At 46.3% G+C, this 24793-nt stretch overlaps 1 protein-coding gene across 4 annotated transcripts in view; it reads right to left on the reverse strand.

Annotated features, from left to right (window-relative positions):
- Positions 1-219: 219 nt before the first annotated feature.
- LOC144174627 (fatty acyl-CoA reductase 1-like) overlaps positions 220-24793 on the reverse strand; it is a 109513-nt gene continuing 84939 nt past the window's right edge. For all 4 annotated transcript variants that reach the window (XM_077703406.1, XM_077703407.1, XM_077703405.1 and 1 more), the window contains 9 exons: positions 23524-23596; positions 21635-21741; positions 20622-20799; positions 19177-19221; positions 18440-18558; positions 14981-15220; positions 8743-8872; positions 7521-7648; positions 220-4087 (listed from right to left, as the gene is read on the reverse strand). In XM_077703406.1, coding sequence (XP_077559532.1) covers positions 3931-4087; positions 7521-7648; positions 8743-8872; positions 14981-15220; positions 18440-18558; positions 19177-19221; positions 20622-20799; positions 21635-21741; positions 23524-23596 — 1177 coding nt within the window. In that variant the 3' untranslated portion in view covers positions 220-3930. The remainder of the gene's footprint in view (positions 4088-7520; positions 7649-8742; positions 8873-14980; positions 15221-18439; positions 18559-19176; positions 19222-20621; positions 20800-21634; positions 21742-23523; positions 23597-24793) is intronic.

The raw sequence follows: 24793 nt of genomic DNA on the forward strand, positions 1-24793 counted from the left end.
ACTTGTGCTGTCGACTTTATTCAGCCGTAATCTCTGTTCTTACTCTCAGTCTTGCCACCACATCCAGGAGATACATGATCCAGCCACACGGCTTAGAGAGGAATTGCAGTCTTCTGTTCACTCAGGTGAACAACATGGAAGTAGAAACAGCAGGACAGCCAGCCACCCGGCGTAGCACATGGCCCAGGGCTGCCATGTTCCGAAAGAATGGTGCGGGTGTTCTGCCTTTGCAACATAATTTATTTCACTCATAACGGGCCATCTCAGCACTACCCAGACGCAAAACGAGCATGCAACTCTCCCTTCTAGCCCGAAAAAAGAAATGCACGCAAATTGCACGAAGCTTGCAGAGCCTGCAGTATGTTCTGAAGAATTTAGCAGAGTAGACACTGTGCCACATGTAGACTTCTTTTTATCTCCCCCGCTCAGCAACTAGTGCCGTTTCCACACCTCCGACTCCTGCGTTGTATATTTTGGCACTAGGAAGATGCGCTTCGATAATAAAAAAAGCAAGCAGCGGTTCGGTCAAACCGTCAATACATACAGGTAGTGAAGAACACTGTGTCTCGTTTAATTGCAAAAAGATGTCCTAGAGGGAGTACAGTACGCTAGAGCGGTAGTAAGAGACTCGTTCGTGCACCGTTACTTTTTATACCACGCCCAGTCGAAGCGTCAGAAAGGAATGGCTTCTGACCGGCGCACCGTAGAAAGGGTTGAAATGGAGCAGCCAAAACTAACTACGTGGCGAACATTTGTATGGCTTTTGATGGGCAGTAAGGAATGTACAATGACTCCACACGCTAGACAACACATCCCCCCCACACCGTCTCAGACAAATCTGTGCTAAGACCCAACACCTCTCTGTTGTTCTTCCGGGCAGAGAACGCATCCATGCTCCGGAAGAAAGGTGCAGTTGTGGTACCATGTACTCAAAGCAGTGGCCTGCCTGGCAGGCAAGCTCTGCTCGCTTCAGCTACGCTCGTACAAAGACAGGTACCTCGCTAAAATAAATAGGTGCTCTAAACACGCTAAGCGGAAAGTCCTTGCATTGTCCATTCCACGGGTGAATGTTCCGGCTTGCCTGTCTATTGCTTGATGTAGTCGTCATGGCAGGCTTTGCTTTCCTTCGAGAGGTTTTCTGAGTCGGACGCAAATGAGCAGTCGTACAGTCCGTTCACTGGAGCCTACTTTTTAGACTAGAAAAGATGTGTCAGCAACTGAGAACTAGCGCACGGCGTATCCTCTTATTTTTTTTTTACAGGTGAACGAGTGAATGCGCTCTTTTGCGCCCACGTACGCAGATTCCTTTACTCGCGGACCAGAGTTCAACAGATTGGCAGGATTCTTCAGCTACAAATGATTCACTTGCGCCAGGCAGACAGTTTTTGTGCCGAAAATACTCCCCACTAAATGACCAAGAAACCTTTTCTCCTTTTTTTTTAAAGACCACATTACAGTTTGTGTTGCGCTGCCCACTATAGGCACTGTCTGCAGTAACAAATCCTCGATTCGAGAATTTCCTCACGAGTTTGTTCAGCTCTCATGATGCCTCACCTGACTGCACAACAGACGGCAATAGAAAAACTGACATGCTTCAGCGGCAATTTTAAGTAGCCAAGCACGGATTCACAGTTCCTGGAGAAGAGGCACAACCCTGAATCGTCAGCCTGCGAAGCGGTTTCTGGGATAGTGCACAAGCATTTGTACAAATAGTGACTGCACGGTTGTAGTTTTCCCCCTGGGAACAGCGCATCGAGGCAATGGTATGCTACTGGATTGGCAGCTAATCGCCAAGTCACCCCCGTTCTCGCAAGCATGCCGTAAAGGCCGCAAAGAGGCATGTTACGCAGAGCTGCTGCACATACAGGAGAACTGGAGCGTGCCAAACAGACGAAAGGATAATGTGCCTCAATCCTAACTAAACACGCAACTGCGGACTCATACCATTAACCGTTATGCATAGCCAGTGTGGAGGGAAGTGGGATCGCCTATGCAGGGCAACGTGTTTCTCCCCAACTGCAGTCTAAAGGCACTGGCCGGAAAGCACCTAGATGGCAGTCAGCAGATTTGTTGCCTAATTGGAGCCGTGGAACCAATGCCAATGTGGCAAACAAATACACGCCTCGTAATCACACTTGGTAAAATCAAAGTACAGTTACATTCAATGACAGCAAACTATGCAAGGACCTTGTGACAAGGCTAAGTTGAAACGGCGAATTTATGCTGGTATGGCAACGTAAAATTTCCGTTCGTTCCTTAAATCCGTCAATACATTATAGCCTGTTATATCATTACGAGGTTCAACTAACTTTTTCGTAGTTTTCTGGGCAAGGTCAGTGAGAATAAAACAGCACTGCAGACGTGTACATTAACGCGAGGGTTCAGGAGTGCAGTGCAGAATTTCCTCAAATTCAGAACTAAAGACAAGCATCACTCTCTCAGTCTCTGCACAAGTCACTCTCTCAGTGGTTTAAAACAGGTAGCTGCACAAACTACATTCTAGGTAGGCATGGGGTTCGACAATCCGTCAAGAGCTGCTTCACACCATTAGCATTGTGGAGTGTTAGTATGACTAGGCTCTGGAATCCTCTCCACATTGCACACTTGCACACTTAATGCCAACAACCTTCTAGCCTTTCCCACCAAAACAAAGAAGGAATAAAAAAACTTGCTGAAGTAAAAACTATTTTCACCGAAAAACAAATGCGTGCACATGTGCATGCAGGCAACTAAATTGTTGATTATATTGCAACGTACCACGCGAAGCTTTAAAAAGAAAAAAAGCACCCCTCCACAGATGTAAAGGATGGTATTGCAGCTCTGTGAAGAGCCGTATCTAGCAAACAGTGCAACAAAATGGTACAAGGTTAGGCTGTACGTAACAGGAGGTCTGACACTGTTACAAATACTACACACGGTAATGTGGCATACTCTCGAAACCACGGGGGCTAACACAGTATTATCACAATTCTACCTTAAAGGAAGCAGAGAGTTTCACATAAACACCCTGGTCGTTCACACATGGCGCAGAGAGAGCTAAGATGCACATCGCTAGCTGTGAACTAGCTTAATGAGCAGCTCTAGTATATGCAAGTTTTCTGACGATTTAGAAATTTGGTTAAAAAAAAAACAATACCGATGACATGATTCCGTGCGCTCGAAGAAAATTCATTCATGCATTTCCCGTGTTTGCTGCAACTCAACTAAGCCTTGAAGAAAAGGGTCGAACTTGCTGAATCTTCAAAGACACACAAACGCGCGCACACGCACTCTTCCAAAGCCACAGCTCGATCTTCTCCAAGCAGTCCAAGCCCAAGAGAAGTTTGGAGTGCGTGAACAGACTGCTCAAAGCTAGGCACCATTTCACCAACACCAACGCCGCACAGTCAACTCGCTACCCAAGCTGCACGACGGGCAGTCCAGCCACGGTAGCTACAGACTCTGGGAGGAAGGCGAAAAAAACGCTAGGAGTGTCGCAGCAGCACTTTGCAAGTATCGCACACTCATCGAAGCAGCAGCGCGAGCTACGCATCTCGCAAAATGGCCGAAGGAAAAAAAAAACTTGAGCACAACAGCTCACACCAGTTCGAGCGTGCCTGAAGCCCCGTGGTTCACTCCCGCACCATCACTTTCCTGCCAGGAGTAAGCGTATCATCATCTTCGTCAACATCCTCGCAGAGCAGGCAACTAGGAGCGGCCTGGTGGCATAAGCTACGGGAACGGTGGGAGAGAGCGGGGATGATGACGGCTGTTCCGGGAGTGAGTGGGTGAGCATCAGCGTGTGTTGTCTCTGGTCGCCGACTGCCGCCGTCGCAGGCTGGCGGCAGGTTCTGCTCCCACCGTCGGGGTCGTTGTTGGCGTGCGTCACCTCGCACAGAATGGGCTTGGCCAGCGCCGTTGTCGTCATCGCCGCCTCCGTGGCAGCAAGCATCACAGCGACCGCAGGGGAGGCAGCAGTTTGCACAGCCTCAGGGCAAAGGTCAGCATGAAGTAGCAGAGGTTCCGCGCCGTCTGCGACCGCGTCATCAGCAGCCGCCACACAAACGTCACCAGGAGCAAGTTCAGGAACAGGTGCAGGATGTAGAGCCTGTGAGGGAGCAGAAGTGGGTCTGTTGCAAAACAACAAAGTCCAAAGCAATACGCTTAAGCATTTCAAACAATTTCAACATTGCACTGCCTGAGGAAGCGTCTTCACGAGCTACTTCAATGCTTTAAATTGTCCAATTCCCAGGGGTGATCCAGCTGCACCATTTGCGCCATTTTGCTACAATTGTATTCTCCTGCGCCCTGCTGCGCCCAGTGGTGTTTTACTTGCGCCAAATGCTCCGAACCGTTTGAACCCGGTCTTTTGGCGGAGAGTTGTCCCCTCAAACCAGCTAAAGCGAGAGACGATCATTCTGCCGCTAACCAGCACGATGGTTCCTAGGTTGGCAACTTGGAGGAAGCGGTGCGCTCGATTATTCGGTTGCCCCAGCCGAGCTCTGCTCATGGTGCAGCCACAGTGCAGCAATAGTGCAGCCACAGTGCCGCTTCGAAGCAGAGATGGTGATTCGGCAAGTCGGCATGCATACAGTCCGGTGGCGTGGACCGCAACGGAGTGGTTTCCCGCACTGCTGCAAACAAGCATAATGGAATTTCTTCATGTGTATCGCTTATAGAAAACTAGCGATTGACATTCGGCCACTCGTGACAAGATGCACAAACGAGAGTCTATTCTTTTCTGCGCTCGCGGCGAATCGTTTTATTACTGTGCGGCCTTATATTTAGGGCTACTGCAGTGGAGTAGCGCTAGCCAAAACTGCGTCAGCGTAAGTTTAAACAACTTGCCGTTTGGGATTTTCGCAATGGGTTTCTGTTTGTTTTTGTTTTTTGTTCTTTTTTTTTTTCATTCCGCGTGGCGGTATTGGAAATAAAGCCCCTTCATATTGCTCATACACCGCCTGAGTGGCCAGGAATGTAGTGCTGATGTCGGCAATGAAAAGCGGCTCAGGTGGAATTTGGAAGAAAAGGGGATCTCATGCCGTGCGTTGCTGAAAAGGGCTGAAAACATTATTTCATCAGGGCAGGCTTTATTAGCAGAAGGCAACTCTGCCTTTAGCCACACCCTCTCCGAGCTGAATGAACTTAATAAGAAGGCAAGCAAGAAGCAATAGTATGGTGTGATGTGTGTGAAGTGCAATATGTATTTTCTGTCTAAATATTGTCGAGGCGGACCCTCCGAGCTGGATGAACTGAACGAAACGGCAAGAAGCAACAAATCAGTGCAATATGTTTGAGATAGTGAAATAATTCTATTGTGAATAAAATGGGCCCCCTTTTGGTATCAGCAAGTTTTTGTAAAGATTACTTGGTGTTTTTTTTTTAAGTTAAAGAAACGCTTGTCATCTGCTTCACTTGCAGCAGTGTCTAAAGGCTGTGGGGGCACACATTTTTGGTGCTTTAGTTACTAGCTTCAGAGTCTACAACTGTGGGGAAGTAATTAGCGCTGCCTGAATGGTTGCCAGCCTTCTTTATCTCCAGATAAATGAAGCTGCAACACAAGTTTTGTGCTGCTCCCAAGCTGCTCCAAAATCAAGCTCTGATACAATAGTGCTCCAAAATAACATTTTTTCAGCTCCAAAAATTGCTCCAATAGTTCGAATGGCTGGATCACCCCTGAATTCCTAATTCGTAGTGTTTACAGTTATGGTGCCCCTCAGTGTACTTCAAAGGAGTACTGACACAAAATTTTGAGGGCAAGATAACTTTGGAGGTAGATTGCTGTGAACACACATGTGTCATCTGCAAAATTTCAGCAGCAAATACAGCCTAGAACATATTTAAAGTCATATTTACACGCAACCGAGCCACCAGTGGAAGACCTTGCGCAATTGACATTCCCTGGATGTGAAGTAAAAAAACACCATCCAAACACGTCACAAATTGGTGTCGGCCACTTCCGCACTGCCGGCGTTTCTCGCCGGCTCACCGCTCCGATCAGAGGTCAGTGCTTTTGCTCTTGAGCAACGGACAATTTGAATGTTGGTGGCGGAGGCACCGGGATTTCGTTTGCTCATCAGGCAGTTGGTTGCGACCTAAGTTCTACAGCGATTTCAGGTGCTCTGTTTTTATTGCTTTTTTTTACACTGGATGCGGAAATGCGCCGGAGACACAAAAAGCGCACTGAGCGAGCCACACGGTCGCTACACAGGCGGCGGCCACAGCCGCGAAGTGACGCAGGCCAGCACAGGTAGTTCGAGTGATAGCTTGTTACCGCTGCACGAAACGGGAGTCAAGTCCTAAACAAGGCTGCACATACGAGAAAGGAGTTAATGATGCAATGGTGAATTGCATTAGAAATCGTCATCGCACTGCTTACAAGAGCAGCGATTGAATGTCCGCCACAGTGTCAAGCCTGGCACATCTGTAGGCAGACCTGCCAGCTGCTCCCAGCGTGCATCTCCCCACCCACTTTTTCGAGTGTCGTGCATCATTCTCTAGCCGCGGCAGCAATTTGCACTCACAGCGCCTGCATCGCGTCCACGGTCACTTTTTAATTACGCGGCTGACGAGATCAGTACATAGGGGCATCAGCAGAAACTGCCGCCAACGCAGAATCGACCGTGCTACGGCAGCTCTGCTCTGTGATATCTGTCCGGCCGTCATGTGGGCAGCTATGTTTATACCAAATCCAGCCTTTCGCAGCATTCGCTGAAACCGAAACTGCGACTGGCCACTTTAAAAACATCTTTAATTAACCGTCATGCGCTGAAGCAAATGAGGCTTCTACACACTAGCTACATATCGCAAAAAAAAGAAAAAGAATAAGATGCAAAATTTTTGCGTCAGTACCCCTTCAATTAAGAAAATGACCAGAGACTGGACAACAGGTATAGTGCCCCTCCCCCCTCGGTGTGTTCTTATGGACTCAACCGCAGTATACAAGATCGAATATAACTTTCCAATGATCCATACACTCTTTTTCCCCCAGCCCCTTTTACTCCCCGCCGGCATTTATTCCCCTTCCTCACCTCTTTCGCATTAAAGCCTGTCAATCAACCAATCTCATTCATTTTTGTCTTGTCTCTTCTGTCAATGAGTTATGGATATACGTTGCCATGAACATGCTGTTTTTTTGTATACATTGTTTGCAGCTTTGTATGCCACTTAACGGAAACATGTCTAAAATGTCTCTACCAGCCGAATTTCCTGAAGTGCAATAGTGTGCCACAAATGACCCACCTAATATGAAGTACACTTGTGCCAACGTCAATAAATTCATGGCTACGCCATAAAAACTGCTGCTTTACACACCTGCATTCATTTTTCAAGAACCAGTCAATCATTCAGAACACATCTGCCACAACATTGAAAAAAAAAAAATTGCAGGGGAAATGGCATTAGGTAACATAGCTTAAACTAGAGTACTATTGTACATCAAATTATCAACAGTTGGAGCTACTTTTTAATTTGTTTTAATTAAATATTCCTAGGCTCAACTTCCCCCTTCTTTTTGTAGAAATTTTCACAAGTTTGCTTACCATTTCATGTGCTTTCGTGCCTCTGGGAGCTTTGAAACTTCTGCCTTGAAGAGGTACTTGCGGATGCCCAGCACGTATTGTTCCCAGTACAGAAACCATTGCAGGTTCCGGACGTCAAAGTTGAACAACTATAACAGGGGGGAGTTGATACCACACATGTCATGTTGTTAATATTTCAGGTGTACGAGGCACAAAGCAGATGTCAAGACTGAAAAATCAGTAGTTACGATGATATTACCATCAGATAAAACTGGCAAACACTGACAGGATATGCAATTGAAGGGACACTGAAGTCAAAATACAAGTTGCTCTAGATAAATAGATTAGCTCACCAAGAACACATATATGCCACTCTTATGTGTACCTTGTTTTAAAATAAGGCAAAAAATAGTGAAAATACGAAGGCAGGTGCTGCCACCAGTGGCTGTACTGTGCAACTTGCACCGGAAGTGGTTGAAACGTCTGGCACGCACAACGTCCTTCCTTGCTAATGCTGGATGGCGCTACTCATGCATGCTTGGGGCGGAGGTGCCGCTTTCCGAGAAAGCGTGCAAGCTACGCACGAGCGGTTGGTTCAGGGCCAAAATTTGCGGGGCCTCCAAAGGACGATATGTCTTCCTTGAACAAAGTGTCAATACTGATTGCGGTCCCATGAAGGAACATTTTGCGTAGCGGTCCGGAGCTGCAAGGGACATGGGACTTCGGGAAAGCATGACTAATTTGACCAAAACTAATCGAACCGCTCAGTACGAGGTAGCATTGTATTGAATTGCTTCTATACTACAATACATCACTGCTGCCTCACTTCCTTCCGGTTTATCGTGGCGCAAACGGCGACGGCGACAGCAGTCGCCGTTTGCATCAAATTTGATCAGCAATTAAGGCATCTTTCGGCACCGAATAAACGCTACAATGGCTATGGGAACATCAGACTTTCATTTGAAATCAACTTGCTGATTGCCTTCAGTGTGCCTCTGAAATATGTTGATTGTACTGTAAGCTGCTGCTGTGCAAAAAACAAGCACTGCCATAAAAAACTGTGTGTGTGCTTATCCACCCACACACCTACACACACACATAATGACGACTTGCACAGATGTCAACCTTGCTAACTGCCCGGCTTGTGACACCAGATGGAAGACGAACATGACGGTGAAGGTGTTTAGAGCAACCTTGCAAGAAAATTCGCTTGTTGAATGAAGTGTACAGAAAAGTACAGTACCTGCTTGTCTGTAGGAGAGAGGTCATCCACAAGTGCCACCACGTTGTTTGACCGGAACAGCCAGCCGTGAGTGGTGAAGTACTGGACGACATCGATGCCCTTGCGAACTTTCTGGTATAGGGGCACAAGCCTGCAGACAGCACCCAACGTTTAGTAACACCGAGTCATCGCTCCAATTCATTTTATGGAAGGCTTTAAAGTTTAGAGATTCTTGCTTGGCAAGCATCATCGGTTCATTCCTTAGAGTGCGGTGTAAAAATTTTCATGTAGCCAAGGAGGTAAGAAGCAAAACAATGGGGCCTTAAAAAATGTACATCGGGGAGTGCTTTGCTGCACTTCGCACAAATTGGCATGTAGATTGTCATGACATGTGGACTATAAAGTAGTAGCACTGCAGGACCTCTCGAACGCAGACAATGCGGACACTTCAAATGACTGCCGCATGCATACAAGCAACAACTGGAGGCGATGAACACAACGACTGTCACGCTTCAGCTGCCGCTCAAGCAAGCTCAAATTTCAGACTTCTTTAAGCATGCATAAATAAAGTTCCGGTTATTCATGCACCCCATAATAAAGTGTTCTTTACCGTCCTGCTGTTCCACCCGATTCACTTGTCACTGGTGAGTAACCAAGAACATGCATGGGGAAGTACGCGAGTATGTTTCTTTTTTTTTTTTTGCCAGTCCAGATGTAACGATATTGGTTATAGGGCACCTGCGCTGGAATTTGGCGACATGCAGCGCCCCCTAGTGTCCAACGTGTCTGGGTAGTACAAAAGCAGACGACCCTCGCTGCCCTCCATGTGTTTTCAATTACAAGCCAGAGCGAAGGTTGGTTGTAATTGCTTAATCGCTTTGTGGCGCGTTTAAATGACCGAATACTTAATGAGATAGCCCTTAAAGTAGTTGCAGAGGCTAAGCAAAATAATATCCGCGACAACAAGCCGATTTATCGGCTTTCTTTTGAGCGAGCTGTCGTGATCGTCGCGGCATGGGACAGTATCGCCAGGTTGAGTGGTTTGACTTCCTGACGATAATTATCGTTCTTCCTTCTTGCGTGCGGTCGACAAAGGAAAGTTCACAAGTAGCATAAACAGAACGCTGCTCAGCCTGAGGTAACTGCAAAAGGTTGCTTTAGCGTGAGCAAGCGGACGCAGAAAGCGCAGCCAATTCAGCTGACGCTGCTGGCCTGGCACCGCCTTGAAAGCGAGTAGAAATTTTGTTTTGTATTTTCGCAAACTAAATGATTCTTGCTTAAAATTTTACGCCACACGGTTTACGAATGGCAGGGTACACGTATACTAGTGAGTAGGTGTGGCAATACCGCAAAATAAACAAATTGAGCGCAATTAAAGGATGCAAATCAAGCACCGAATCGCAAGTCCATTGCCTGCTTAGATGTATACTTGTAAATTTACATAACATAACGCAGCCGCATATACGGTGCGCGGCATAAATATTTACATACGATCGTCACTGATTGTGTTGATTATCTTCCAGTGCAGGGGTCGTCGCTAACAATCTGAACGCCGACACGTCAGCTTTGTCCTGAAATGGGGCTAGACGGCGAGACAAGAACATAGAATTGATCACTTCCAGTTGCATTGCATAACACATAACATCTTCACACTTCGCCAGGTTATTGTCAGATATTATTGGCAATTTGCTGAATTTTTCCTTTTTGCCTGCAAAGCCCCTTCCCCCTCCCACTCTATTCGCCATCCAGCGCTACGCCGTGTTGGGTTCATGCAACTCGGTCGTACACCTCAAAACGTTGCTGACGCATATTCTTGCTTATTAAAGGAGTACTGACACGAAATTTCTCGCTTTCAGTTTTTATGCTGTAAAGAATACCTATTGGCCCAGTAATTACGAAAATCGAACTGAAAGCCGTCAGCCTCCAACACAGAATTAATTATAGCACGTTTATTGCAACCAATTTCAAATTTGGTCGCCGCGCGGGAAAATGGCCGTTCGAAGGCCAGCCTGCAAGCGGGCAGCCTTACATCACGGTCTCACCCGTGACGTCAGGGACGTTTTTCTTTCCTCCATGCGTTCGCCGCATCGTCTGCTACGATTGTACATGGTCCGCGACTCGCCCGCACAGTCGACACGTCGTCTGAATCTTCAGACTCGGATGAGTCACTGCCACCCGACAGACAGAACAACTTTATTTGGCCAGGCGATTAGGCCGGCGATGTCTTTGCCGTCGTCCGTTTTTTAATATCACTGCGGCTCGAACCGGCGCAGACCGTGATAGCAACAGCTTGTCGCCACTCTTCTAATCAATCTGATCACGAAAAAGAAGCTCTACACGCAAGAAACTAGATGTTAGTGTGTTGAAAATTGTGCTAGGAGTTGTTATCAGGGCTGAATTTAAAAGTGGCGTTCAGATATTTGCCGCAATGGGAAGCGTTCGGCGCTCCGACCCAGCACTGTCGGCACCACGGTGCGGTGAGCAGCCGAAAGATGGCGCCACCTGCGCGCTAGAATCAAAACAGGCCGCGGCAGATGTCTTGGTCACCGATCGCAGAAACGGAAATTGTTGCCAAAATAAAGCTTCATATGCGAAAAAGTGGATGATAGTGTGGTGAAAAGTTGTGTAAGGGACGGTCATTCGCAGTTGTACAGATACCAGCGATCAAATAGTCGCCACGATACTAAGTTCCCAACACCCAAGGTGACCCGTACAACCCCGAGCCCGCGGGCTTGGGCGACAGCTCTTGCGGCCGCCGGCGTGCACGAACTCCACGAAGTCCACATTTAGCGCTGCATGTCGTCGCGTGGAAAATAATGCATCTTGGCGTCGTCGTCGATTTGCTCGGGCAGGCTTCCACAAGCAGTATTTCGCATACCGCGAGCTTGCCATAGCACAACTTGGGCGAGCTCGGCGACGCGCACCGCCGCGTCGCCGCGGTGCCCGTCGACATCGCGCACCACGCCGTTTTCGGCACCAGTGTCGAACACCATGCGCCGGCAACGAACTGAAGAGCAAAGACGTCGAACACGCAACGTTTACAAGCATTGCTCACACAGCTACGCCCACGTCTCCTGCCCAAACGAATACCACCGACAACAGCAGCGCAGGATGTCGTTTCCGGTTCTAAAAACGACTATATGACGTCACCCTGAACCGGCCAGACACGTAGGCCAATGTTTCGTCACGCCGAAAGCGATTGCGCTAGTGCTGCCGATTTGTGGAAGCTCGCGGCCTGGACAATCAAAATCGATTTTAGATGTGATTCCGGCCTCGGATCGCTGCAAAAATTTCTGTGAGGCATCTGTACAAACTACTGAAGCCAATTATATCATTTTTTAGGTATCAAAATTTGGTGTCAGTACTCCTTTAAGTGCGAACTGGGAATATATCATGCAAGAGCGTAATTAAATAAAGTGAGAGCAAACAAGAAAACAGAACGAGCCCTCTGTTCGCCCGACCACTTTGTTTTACAGCCACTATCGGGATCACAAAACATATTTCACGCTTCTGATGCTTGCTGCATTTTGTCACTGAGCCACGCAAAAAATGGCAAGCTAGTTCTGCCCCGTGTATTCGCAAAGGCAATGCAAACCAGCAGTGTTTAAAAAAAGTGCACGCATAAGTGCGCAGATGCGCAAAAGCTCGGCGCACTGCAGCGGATAAGCCTGCGGTCCACGAGACTCGCTGGCTTTTACGCGCGATGATCGCCGATTGCATTACTCTTCTTTTTTGATCAGCTGTTGTTGAAGAGTCGTTGTCAAGAAGTGTATTAGTTCCAGCAAGAAGCTTTTACTTCAAATTTCCCTTCACATAACCATCAATCGGTGAACCTGCGAGTGGCAGAGCGCCGTCACCGTCCCAGCACTTTCGTCAACGCTGCAAACGTATTTAACACTGCAAAGCTTTTTTTCCTAATGTCAAGTTGATCGCCGGAAGAAATCAGACGTGTCGGAGATGGGCTGGAGACTATGTCGCAAAACAATTGGAAGTATAGGTGGTATTCGTTGAAAAGTGTAGCTGTCGATTTCTTCGGTTGGCAACACTGGAAACGGCCACAGACATGGCCGATGCGCCACAGACATGGCACGGCTTGGACCACTGCGCCCGCACGCCGAAGAAAAAAACACCGGCGTGCGTCAACTGCTCCGTTTCTAGCCGATTTTCAACGGTGGGGTTAACAGAGATGTTATTAATCGCCCTCACATTGGACTTGAGGCAATAGTTTGCATTCGGCAAGGTAGAGTGCAATACAGTCATGTGCTTAGCACGGACAAGTACCGCCATCCCGCGGAGCCCGACGTAACCAGTGACGCGCACTCGCACGGTTGCCTGTTTGCGCGCCTCGCCAGTGAATACAAGCAATAAAGCTCATTTTGCTTCTGTAAACACTGGCTCCTATGGGACCCCCACAGCTTTGTACTACCCAGAAGTACTTCCCGGAAGCCGGTTTTGCAGCGACCCCTGGGCAGCGCAGGAGCCCTATAACGATCAGATTTGCCAGTATCTTTATAAGTAGTTCTAGCAAAATGCCCACTCCAGTGAATTGGCCAGTGAAAATGACAACTGTTATCAGGAGCTCATGGCAGATTCCCCCTTTCCGTCAACATGCCCACCCACAAACCTCCATACCCACTCGGAAGAACTGGCCCATGACAACGACGGCTGCTGTCAGGAACTCATGGCTGACTCATTAGGCCATACTCATTGGTGAAATGAACCAGTCTATTGTAATAACAATGCAAAACAAAAATGAAAACACAGAAGGAACGTGAGGACACGAACAAGGGCTGATTCTCCAATAGACTTTACTCTGGAAAACCAGACAATGTACACAAAGTGTCAGAGACACTTACAGCAGGTAGGAAAGGGGGAAAAATTTTTACACGCAGTACCAGCGCTATATGGCTTAATGCTAGAGTCAATCCCGGATATATCGAACTCCAAGGAGATAGCAAAATAGTTCGATATATCGATAATCCGATATATAAAATATTTTCCTTAGCAGAGGATTTCCAAGGGGATGTTTGGACTGTTCAATATATGCAAAAATTCGATATACAGTAGAATCTTGATGATACGAACCTCGCAGGACTGCGAAAAATATTCGTATCATCCAAAATTTGTATGAACGAACACAGAATAAAAAGTTGAGCACTAAAAAAAGGTTCTCGGTTATTTCTTTTCTTACTTTTGCGTGAAGAAATCCGTGATGTTTTCTGCTTTTTTTTAACCACCATGTCGCCGAGCATTTTTTTCTGGACTTCTGGACTTTCGTCTCCTCACTCGCGGTGCCCAAGCTCACTACACGCCACAACAGTCAAGGCGTGAACCGCATGGCGCGTTTTTGCCTGCGATTCGTGCGTGTCAGCGTTGCGCATGTGATTTATTCACGCCCGCGTCGCGCCAATGGGGAGGCGTGCATGTCATAGCCGCAGTTTCGAAGCGCTCGAGAGAGCCGGCTGGCTCTGCTGGAGATGCTTAAGCTTACCACCCCGGCAAATATTTCATGGGTGCTTTCACTAGCGGCACGGATTATGTTTTATAGCACCGTTTTCACCCACATTATCAGTTGCTCTGCTGCACAAGCAACTTCGTGTGTGCCTTGAGGGGCATTTTATAGAGTGGTTAGAAGCAGTCACTCAAGCTCCCTGCGCCACTTTGCGAGCGAAGTCGGCACCATGTTACCGCCGCTGGCCGCCCCGCGTGCAGGGTGCGGGTGGTTTTGCGGCAGTGTCAGTGTGCCTGTGGTATGCCGGCGCATTTTGGCGAGTGGAAAACAACAGCCCGGCCGTTCCTGCTGAAAGAGCGACAAAGATGGGAAAGAGAGCCCATACGTCGCCGCCGCTTGCTCGCTCGGCAGTTGGGCGCCTCGCCGGCTCGTTCATATCATCCGCAGGGCCGCACAGGTCCATTCGTAACAGCAGAAATATTTCCCATTGCAAACAATGCAATTTCGCCAGGACTTCTCAGAAATTCATATCATCCCAAAATACGTATCCCCCACAATCGTATCATCGAGATTCCACTGTATCTGGGTTCGATATATCCGGGATTGACTCTACATCCTTTCTTCAATTTCCACGTATATGTTCTTTTTCCTGCAATACCACGGAAACCTGAGTGACGGTAAACTTCGGACTGTTCGTAGATGTGCGCTGCCCCTACAAACTAACGTGCTATTCGACAATACAGAAGTGGTGGCAACTTCACCGCGCTGACCTGCCACCGTGGCCAGAGGCTTCCCCTGAGCACCCACCTGGGCTTGCGTCCTATGAGCTGCAGGGCCAGGTCTCCGACGCAGGCCGGCAGGTAGTGGAAGCAGAAGAGGTTGACATTGTGCCACAGCGGGTTGTTGGTCAGGGAGACCCTGGGGAAGCGCATCACGTGGGGCAGCGGGTGCCGCACAATGAGCTCCTGGGTGGTCGTGGTCACCTCAGCCCACGTCTGCTGCTGCAAGGTGCCACTGGTGCAGTGGTACACCCTCACGTGCTCTGGCCTGCACGCAGTAACGTCACTTTGAAACGCCTGAAAGCACTTCTACGTGGACTCAACAAGGGAGCCCGCCTGATTATCTGTAACGCTTGGTATGTGATTTTCAACGAGGGAGCCCATCTGATTATCTCAAATGCTTGGTATGCGACACTTTCGCAACGTGAGACAATGCCGATAATAACAGGCCGTAGGGCCTCCCCATTTTTGTATAAGACCAACTCTACTTCCACTATAAAACGTCATCCCAGCAATGCATTTATGTACAGTCTTACCGTAAAGTGGCCTTTGAAGGTACTCTGCAAATAGTGCTCCGTAGCGCTGCATGAGGTGTCTTAAAATAGAGTAACTCAATAAAAGTTCCAGAGTGATGACATTTTTTTTTTACGAGATTTTAAAACACACTTTTCAACCCTCATTTGCAGCAGTCCAGTTTCTGAACCACTATGAGGCACTTCAGAAATCCAGAGCTGGCATGATACGCACTGAAACACGACTTGCGCTCGAGTTGCTGTACTGCAATCATAGGCAACAACTAGACAGCACCTTGTAACTCCGAAGCAAGAAATTTGCGAGCATGAACAATATGATGCGGGAACACGGCAGGACCACAATCATGGGCCATAATGAGGCACTTCGGAGGCACACGGCGAGCGTGAACAATTTGTTTTGGAAAGAAGGCTCACACTACAGTGGCTGTACACAAGCCTGTGCTACGTCATATAAGGGCAGCTCGCTACAGTCCCACGATCAGAAAACACGATGAGACACTCGTTTCGAGGCCTATGGCAAACATCAAGGATAAGTGACAGAGGGATGACTTCAACAAAGGGTTCAACAAAGGGTTAATAAAGGTAGCAAAACTATCGCACCAATTCGTCCCCTGGGGTCTACAGCATAAACAAAAAAAAATGCAATCAGCAAACACAAACTAAATGCGAAAACACCACCTTTTTTGTTTTTATATTAACGGAGGCGCTGTCAAAAACAAGACGGTACACCTGGTTGATTTACCAGAAGCTGCACCAACACGAAAACATCCGGTCACGGAATTCAAAACGGAAACCAGACTCGACGGTGATCTCATCAATGCATGCATCGACGCCAATGCAAATTACGCCGTGCTGCACGATAAAATTTGCGGCCTCTACAAGGTGCGCTTATCGAAAGGGCAATTTTGATCAAGCTTGCCGAGTAGAGAAAAAATGACTAGACAGTGCAGCAGCAGTGGGTTGGCGTGCGCCGACATCTCTTGCTTCTTCAGAGCCAGGCACATTAGGAACATCTACTAGAATATTTCAAAAATCAAATTGTAGATATTCCTATTCGTTAATCGCAGTATTCGTGGATGCACTATTCGATTTGTATTCTAATATTCGAGTATTCGCACACCCCTTGCTTATACGCTTGTTTTCTTTCCCCTAACAAGTACCAACCGGCCCAGTTTTTGAAATTTCTCCAATTGGTAACCCAAACAGCGTTATGCTTTAACCTACACTCCGAATGGCTGATATGCTGGCCAATTTGAAATAAGTCAAAAAATACAACAAACATACCCGTTCTGAGCAACCAACAAAATGTGTCCTCAATGTTGTTGTGCCAGATAAACTGTTTCAGTCAGTGATTATATCCTCAATTTAAACATCCTGACAGTATCTGTACTCAGTTAGTTGGTTTACTCAATGCACATTTGGGCGTAGAACGAGTTGTTTGCATTTCCTGCACCACCGAGAAGATAACTGCTGGTGGAAATTGCACTGTTGTTCCTGCGCGATGCGGCGGCACTACTATCATTCAGCTATTCTTATTTAGAATTCTTTCAGGAAGCAGGAAGCATACAGCGTAATGGAGAGAATCGAAGCGTTGAAACACTTTGAAAGAACTTTGGCTGAAAGTAACATTGATGTTTCAGTAAATCTGTCATGCATGCTGGAAACGGTAACCATGGTAAACAGTAACAAGCTGCTTCAAGGGAGGAGTAATGCGTGTGGGTAACAGCTAGCAAGCAGTCGAACTCTTCGCACATATGTCAATATAGTATCCTCTACAGCCAGAGCTTCTGCGCTCTACCCCCTCAATGCAACTGATGAGACGAGCATTAGTTCGACAAACAGCACAAGACGGACACAAGGGAAGATGAGTTGGAGCCAGACATGCCCAAGTCATCATCAGCCTGTCTACGCCCACTGCAGGGCAAAGGTCTCTCCCATAGATCTCCAATTATCCCGGTCCTGTGCTAACTGCGACCAATGTATTCCCGCAAACTTCTTGATCTTGTAGCAGCATCCGCAGCAGCACTATCGTCATGGATAGGCTGTGGTGCTGCAGGAGCGGGAAGGAGAACAAACTTTTTTTAAAGCCTACCCATGATGATAGTGCTGCTGCGGATGCTGCTACAATTTCATCTGTCCATCTAACTTTCTGCTGCCCCCTGCCACGCTTGCTTTCTCTAGGGATCCACTTGGTTACCCTTAATGACCAACGGTTATCTTGCCTTCGCATTACATGACCTGCACACACTAATGTCCAAGTGCTGACTCACAATTACATTTTTGTCTCCACTTAAACCTGTCTTCATTCCCATATGTAAACCAACTAGCACAGTTATATCGATTGCTGACAAGAGATGGATCACAAAGCCTCCCTAATGTAAAAAAAATGTCAGGAGACAAAATTCTATCAGACAACGAGTGGACTGTGCAAGCAACACTGTCACGTGACAGGCATTTGTTTTCACGTTCAACATTTTATTCTGTTTCGATTACATTTAAAGCCACCTTACTGTCACAGTACTAAATGCTCAGGGGACGAGTACATACTTTTCCACATCTGAATGACAGCCGATTGAGCACACAGTATCTGCTTCGTAACTGCGTTGCTTGCTTACTTTTCTCGTCGGTACCATGAAGAAAGTCTAACAGAGAGCCTTGCAAGCGTTTGCGTTATATAGAGATCTGTAGTGGTGTAAGTTGTGTCAGAGCCAAGGACAACAAGGCAAGGAGAGATGCAGCTGCTGCAGCTAAGTCACATGTCCAAACTAATGCTACCAGGCAGAAGGTCTCCACTGAGACAAACCCAATACCGCTTCCAGAGTAAAAAAAAATCCAACTTTGCTATTTTTCTTGCTTCTGTGCCAATGCTCATCTGTGCCAATAGCAAGCCTGAGTCCATAAAGCACCAGCCTTTCTCCTGTTAGCATGGGAAGAAAATACAACGTGGTGCATACCTGGTAGTGGCAGTGTGCCAGGCAACAGAGATGAGCATGTTCGCCACTACGTCCACAGGAATGACGTCGGCAATGCAGTCCTTCTCCACAATCACTGATTGTAGCAAGCCCAGACCACACTGAAAGCACATGCGCACAACGGCAGGCATATAAACACTGTGATATTGCCCACGACAGCTCAGAGAAAATGCAGGTTTTCCAGTAAAAATGTGCAGAAAATTGCTGCACAATCGTGTCGTACGTGGGAAACATTCGTACTTAGTAACACCTGACCTAACTCTAGCCAGCTTGTGCTCGACTAAAGACACGCACACCATATTATTCAACTGTGACTACTCTCTATTCTTCTCTAGGAATAGACCCTATCAGCCCATTCCCACACCTCGGTGCCTTGCCAGACTAGCCTATCTCACAATTTTGGCTATGCATCGACCCTTACATCATTCCTCCTTGGTTTGCTTAGCATGTGCCCTGTGAGCTTGCCTAACCAGCACTGATAGACACCATTTCTCATTACCTATTGCTGACATCATACCCCAGCACCTGCTTGACAAAGTAGGCAATGAATGTAGGAATAAAGAGGTGGCATTTCCTGTCACGCTGCAGCACTCTTTCGCGCCACCTAAACTCCCCTTGCATTGAAATCACATGTGTGATGCAACCTGAACTTTTCTGTAGCATTGCAAATAATGGCACGTTCGTCTAAGAAAACGATAGAATGGGTTATAAAAACTCACCGACACTATGATACCGGTGAAGCCATTATAGTTGTCTACCCAGCCCTGTAAACAAAAATCGTACACAAGGTTATGATAAGATCACGTGAACATGTTGAAATCTATCTGGGGCTGTACTGAGGACTTTCAACCTATGTAGTCTACCATTCGACTAGGTATATTTAGACAATGTTCAGTTATAGTTTATCTGTAATAAGCAGTACAAAAAAATACATCCCGTTCGTGGCCATTCCATCTATGACGGATTTACAATGTGTTTCCATGCTATCGTAGCCTTCCATATTGTCACGTAGCCAAAGACGGCGCAGCTGTCTTCAGGGAAAACACGTTTATTGGAGCGAACTTGTGCTTCCCTAACAACTAAAAGAATGCACAGGCGGCGAAGCAGCAGTCAACAAAGTGACGTGCGTGGGCGAGTTTTGGCGAATCGAATACCGCGGCATCTGCTCTGCAGGCTTTTATCTTTCAACGCGAGTGTTTCTCGAACTGTCGATTTACATCCAGCACATTGTAGATCAAAAAAGATTATTCCAAGCCAGTGACGTTAGGGCGAAGCGCTCTCCTTATCCCAATGAGATAACCCGGGCGGCATAAAAATGAAGAATGGAACATGCGCTTTGCTTGGGACACAGATAACACAGCCAGGTGCAGCCGACTACTAAAAACAAACCATAAATAAACAAACCCAAGGCATGGTTCGATGCAGTATCTTTATGTTCACTTATTTTATAGTTAATCTAGACTTTTTTGTTTGCTCATGCACACATTGTACAGGCTAAACATGCAAGCAATCCACTCAATTTAGCTCCCAGTATTTGCCAATGTGCTGTCATAGATGAAAAAAAAAATACCCTAGGGGGGAGGCGTTGTGGGAACCAGCACTTTTAGGCAGACTTTTACAGAAAACGCATGCATAAAAATTGGTTAAAAGAAAACTCAGAACACTGCCTACGTATACTCCATACTTTAATCTGTAAAGGCAGTCAGATTATATTTACGACTTACTTTAGTATCCTTTAAAGGCGCACTAATGTGCAACAGCAAGCTAAAACCTAACTAGATCAAAGTGCTAAGAATACAAATTATACCACTCGCAGCAGCATCAGCTCCTGCGATGCTAACCAATTTGCCTAGCTACTAATTACCATTTTACAGCACACTGTGCGATTTGGCACTGATCCATTTCGTGGAGCCTGACTTAACCGGCGACTCACATGACTGGAGTCTCCGCCCAGGCATAGACGATGGCAGTCAGGCTTCGTCTAGTGTACCAATAAAGGACGTCCTCTGAGCTCACTATGTGCGCCTCTACGGCTTGGCTTGGCTACCACTACCCAACAATGGCAACCAACCATTTTGACGAAAACCTAGGCTCTGCGAAAATTCGATGTCCCGTGATTATTCAACCAAACGCGCAGATCTGCACGCATGCGTGTTGCTCTTACCGGGAAGGGCTCTCTCCACGAGGCAGTGACAATGGAAGGCCGGACTATGACGACTGGAAGCGTTTCTCGCTCATCGAGCACCAGCGACTCCGCTAGAGCCTTGGTGAGGGTGTAAGTGTTTGGCCGCTGCCCAAGGAGGAACCCACTCATGGTGTCCATCATCTTGTCGTCCATCCACCTGTGGGCAAATGTAGCAGATGCAGCGAAGCATGGATTATGAGTGAAGCACTGTAGTCCTGTGGGAGACAGTATAGGCCACTTATAGCGAACCCGGTTTTAACAAAATAGTGGCTATAACGAACAAATCTTAATTTCCCGTTACCATTTGTATACATAGATTTTATGTCCAGATAGTGAAAAACAGATACTGAACTGATCTCAATTTCCCAATATCAATTTCCCGAAGCGGGCTCGACTGTATAGCTTTTTCTTTTTACAGCAAAGCCGTCTATGGCTAGTTTCTGAAAGTTTCTGCATTCACAGGAAGAGTTGCATAGACAAAGAATTTTGAATCTTGAGGCAACTCCAACTTTCTGGGGAATGCTCTGTAGCTCTCTATGTGATGTCGGCATAAATTGGCGACTGGAACGACTCGATCATTACACCAAGTTTCATTCACTTGTCCTAATTAGTTGGTTTGCAGTGAAGTTGTAAACGTAACAAAATTACCGTCTGTATTCGATTCATGGCTGTCTACAGAGGGAGTATGTTTACAGAAAACAGCATTAACCCTCGTTTTATAGAAACTATCCCAAACCAATTATCTGACCATTACCCACTAAGATGACTCTACCATTAAACCAAGTTTCATATACTCGTCGTAATTTGTTCGCAGGGAAGTTGTAAGCGTTACAGAATTACTCTCTGCTGGCAATGCATGGCCATCCGTGGAGGGAGCATGGCTTTTTCAACTTATCAGGATACTATGAGTGCACAGGACTAAAGGATTGCGTCCCACACGTGACGCATTGGCTTATCGCAGTGATATGAGAACTGTCGGCAGGGGTACTTACTGAGCAGCTTCAATTATTTTCTTGGGATCTACAGGTGGAGGGTATACCACCTCATCTACTTCGGGTTTATCACAGTTGCAGTATGCTGTTGATACATGAACAAGAGCCTAAAAAGGACAAAAAATTCCAACGTTAGAGTGTACGGGGTCAGAAAACTCAAACAGAACGTCTTAAGGTACGCGTGCTTCTCAATGCACACGTTGCGTTCGACAGTTATTTTGTGCAGTTGATTTTTTCTGTAAGCATTTGACAGTTTTGTAGATAGTCCCCCCACCACACTGTACTCAGCAGAGAATCAGATGGAAGAAATCTTAATATATCTAACTTTTCGGAAATCTTTTTTTAACGGAAAAGAGTACGACGTCACAAAAAAAAAAAAAACCCTCCAGATTACTTGTTAGGTGCTGTGCGTCACGGCACAGGTAAAATGAGCACTTTTACTTGCGTTTGCTCTAAAGTGGCCTTAGCTAAGGGTGGGGCATGTGGTTTTACAAGTACACACCAATATCAGTCTACACTAAAACCCTGTTACAAGAGACACTGTCACAAGAGACACTTGGTTATACAGACATTTGAATGAAAACGGTTTGGTTGGTTTTCCTATGTTTGCCATGTTAGCAGCACAGCATACAAGAGACCTTGGTTACAAGAGACACGTTTCCCGAGTCCCTTGAGTGTCTCTTGTGAATGAGGTTTTACTGCATTCGCATTTTTTCAAACAGCGACTGCATCTTTTTGCCCAGGCCTCTCTTTTTTTCACTTAAGTTGCAGCTCCTTACTGCCTTTCGCACCCTGTTACCAATGCAATTTACCACACCTTTTGCCTTGAGATATACAATTGTCATTAGTGAATTTAGACTAAAAACTATTAGATCAGTAACTTGCGCAAGAAAACACTCCTTCATCAAAGCAAGGTCTTCTATGCTTGACATGGTTAACGCCTACGGTAGAACCCAGTTGTTACATTCTTGGTTCATATGATTTTCTGCTTACTACACTCTCCATTGTGAACCCTAAAAATTCCCCACAGTACGTTTCTTACCGGATAGTACGTTTTCCCGGATTGCACCTTTCTCCCTCGTCTTTTTTTGTCAAACGTATCAAAGAGGTTCTACTGTATTTTGTTTCAACTCGAAGCTGATAGTAGGACATCCACACATAGATTTTAGTCAAATCGCTTCATTTCGGCTGCTAGTTTTCTTGATGACGTCTGCTGGTCACGATATACTGAATAGTAAAGTAACACACCTGCATCCACAGCCGGTACTATTTAAAGGATCGTCACTAGTGGTGTTTGAGCAGCGAGCTTTACAAATCGAAGTGCATACGAATATTAAAAAAAGCTACCTTAAAATACCAAATACACTACCAACTATGTACTTATTTTACTATATTATTGCGTTTATTTGAAACACACACCAGAATTTCCAAGAGTTACACTTGCAATAAATGTGAACAGAAAAAAAAAAGACATTTGAACATGTATTTGCATGACCGTGTTATCCATTATGTGACACTTTGAGTGTGATATTCATTCATGTATTCAGAGCTGCTCAGTAGCTGATGCAAGCTAAAATACTTGCAATACTACAGAATATTCCGCCAAAACAGAACATTCAAAGGTGTTGAATATAAAGTCATTGAATTGAAAATAATCATTTGAAAATAGTCATTGAAAATAATCATTTGGTCAGTATTAGAAATTTTGAATACATTCTTGCACCCACAGTTACCACAGAATTGCAGAACGAGCAATAGTAAATTTTCCTACCATATTAATGGAATTAAAAACAAAAGTACTTCATAGGTTGAAACCACTGGCACTAGAACTTGACCAAAGCAGAAACGCAGGTGCAAATTCTGAGACAATAAAGTGAGCAAGAACTTACACGAAGGTTTGGCATTTTTTTACACAGTTCCACAACTCGGCGTGTACCCAGAACATTGAGCTGAACTGCCCGCCTGGAAAAAAATCATAAAATGAAATTTTTTCCAACAATGTCAACTCGAAACAGATCTAGGACAGAGAAAAAAAAAAAACTGTGCAAATGTAAATACTTCATGCCTTAAAAAAAATAATGATCAGCTAACAAAGTTTTTGCACAGGGATCAACTAATGTTGCTCTTTTTTTGTGCACCTTCGTATTAGTTCCACAAGAAGTACAGTTGAACCTCATTATAAGAGGCATGGATGTAAGAGACAATCGGGTATAAAAGAGAGTATGCACCCAAATGGATGGCCATCCTATCCTTCCCATTAATTTGACCTCTTTTATAACAGACATCGGATGTGGAAGACAGTTGGTTATAAAGGACGAGTGATCCTTGAATTTTGGCCAACAAGCTCGCCTGTGACAGACATTTTAACTTTAGTGGTGCCACCAGTTACTAACTGCAGTTGCGTCCGTTGTGGAATCAAAGGGAACGACAGACACCTGCAGTCACTACCGTATTTATTCGAATCTAAGCCGATAGTTTTTTTTTGAAATACTGATATATCAAACTCCAGGGTCGGCTTGGATTCGAGGATTTTGAAACACGCGCCAATTTCCAAGTGAAATTGAGGGAAGTGGCGCGCAGCTAGCGCCACCCAGAAAAGAAAGTATTGTAGCCATTACTAGACGAGCCAGTAGCCACTTAAAGGGACACTGAAGTGATTTGTAAACATTGCGGGATTACTAGCGCAAATTGTAGTTCGGAGTCCGTAGTCCTTGTTTCGACCACTCTGGCCGCGTTTACGCGAATTTATTTAGTAGAAAAATCAATTCGAAAATGCTGTCCTCCTCTCTTTATGCTCGCCCATTTTCTGTGGCGTTTTCGTGTGACGTCAGCAGGAGATGAGCTGGAAAATGGCTGCGCTACTGGACGGTTCGCCGACCAGCCGACCTACCGATCGAGTCAGTCGGCCCAGCGTTTCGTCCGCCGGCCGCCGACGGGTCGTCGCTATTCGCTCGCTCAATTTAAACTAAGCCACAACACCTTTGTGAATGAAAGAATGTGCCTTTCTTTACTTTGTTAGTTTGTACAATGTGTCAAACTCAGTGTCCGGGTCGCTCCACACAAGCGCTGCACAAGTGCACATGCGACGCTTCGCTGACTTTAAGCTAGTAGGAAACTCTAAGGCCAATTGAAGGCGGGAGAAGAGTCAGCGAAGTCAAT

This window comes from Haemaphysalis longicornis, unplaced genomic scaffold, assembly GCF_048455015.1.
Source record: "Haemaphysalis longicornis isolate Haplotype H1 unplaced genomic scaffold, Haemaphysalis longicornis Haplotype H1 scaffold_3, whole genome shotgun sequence".
NCBI lineage: Eukaryota > Metazoa > Arthropoda > Arachnida > Ixodida > Ixodidae > Haemaphysalis > Haemaphysalis longicornis.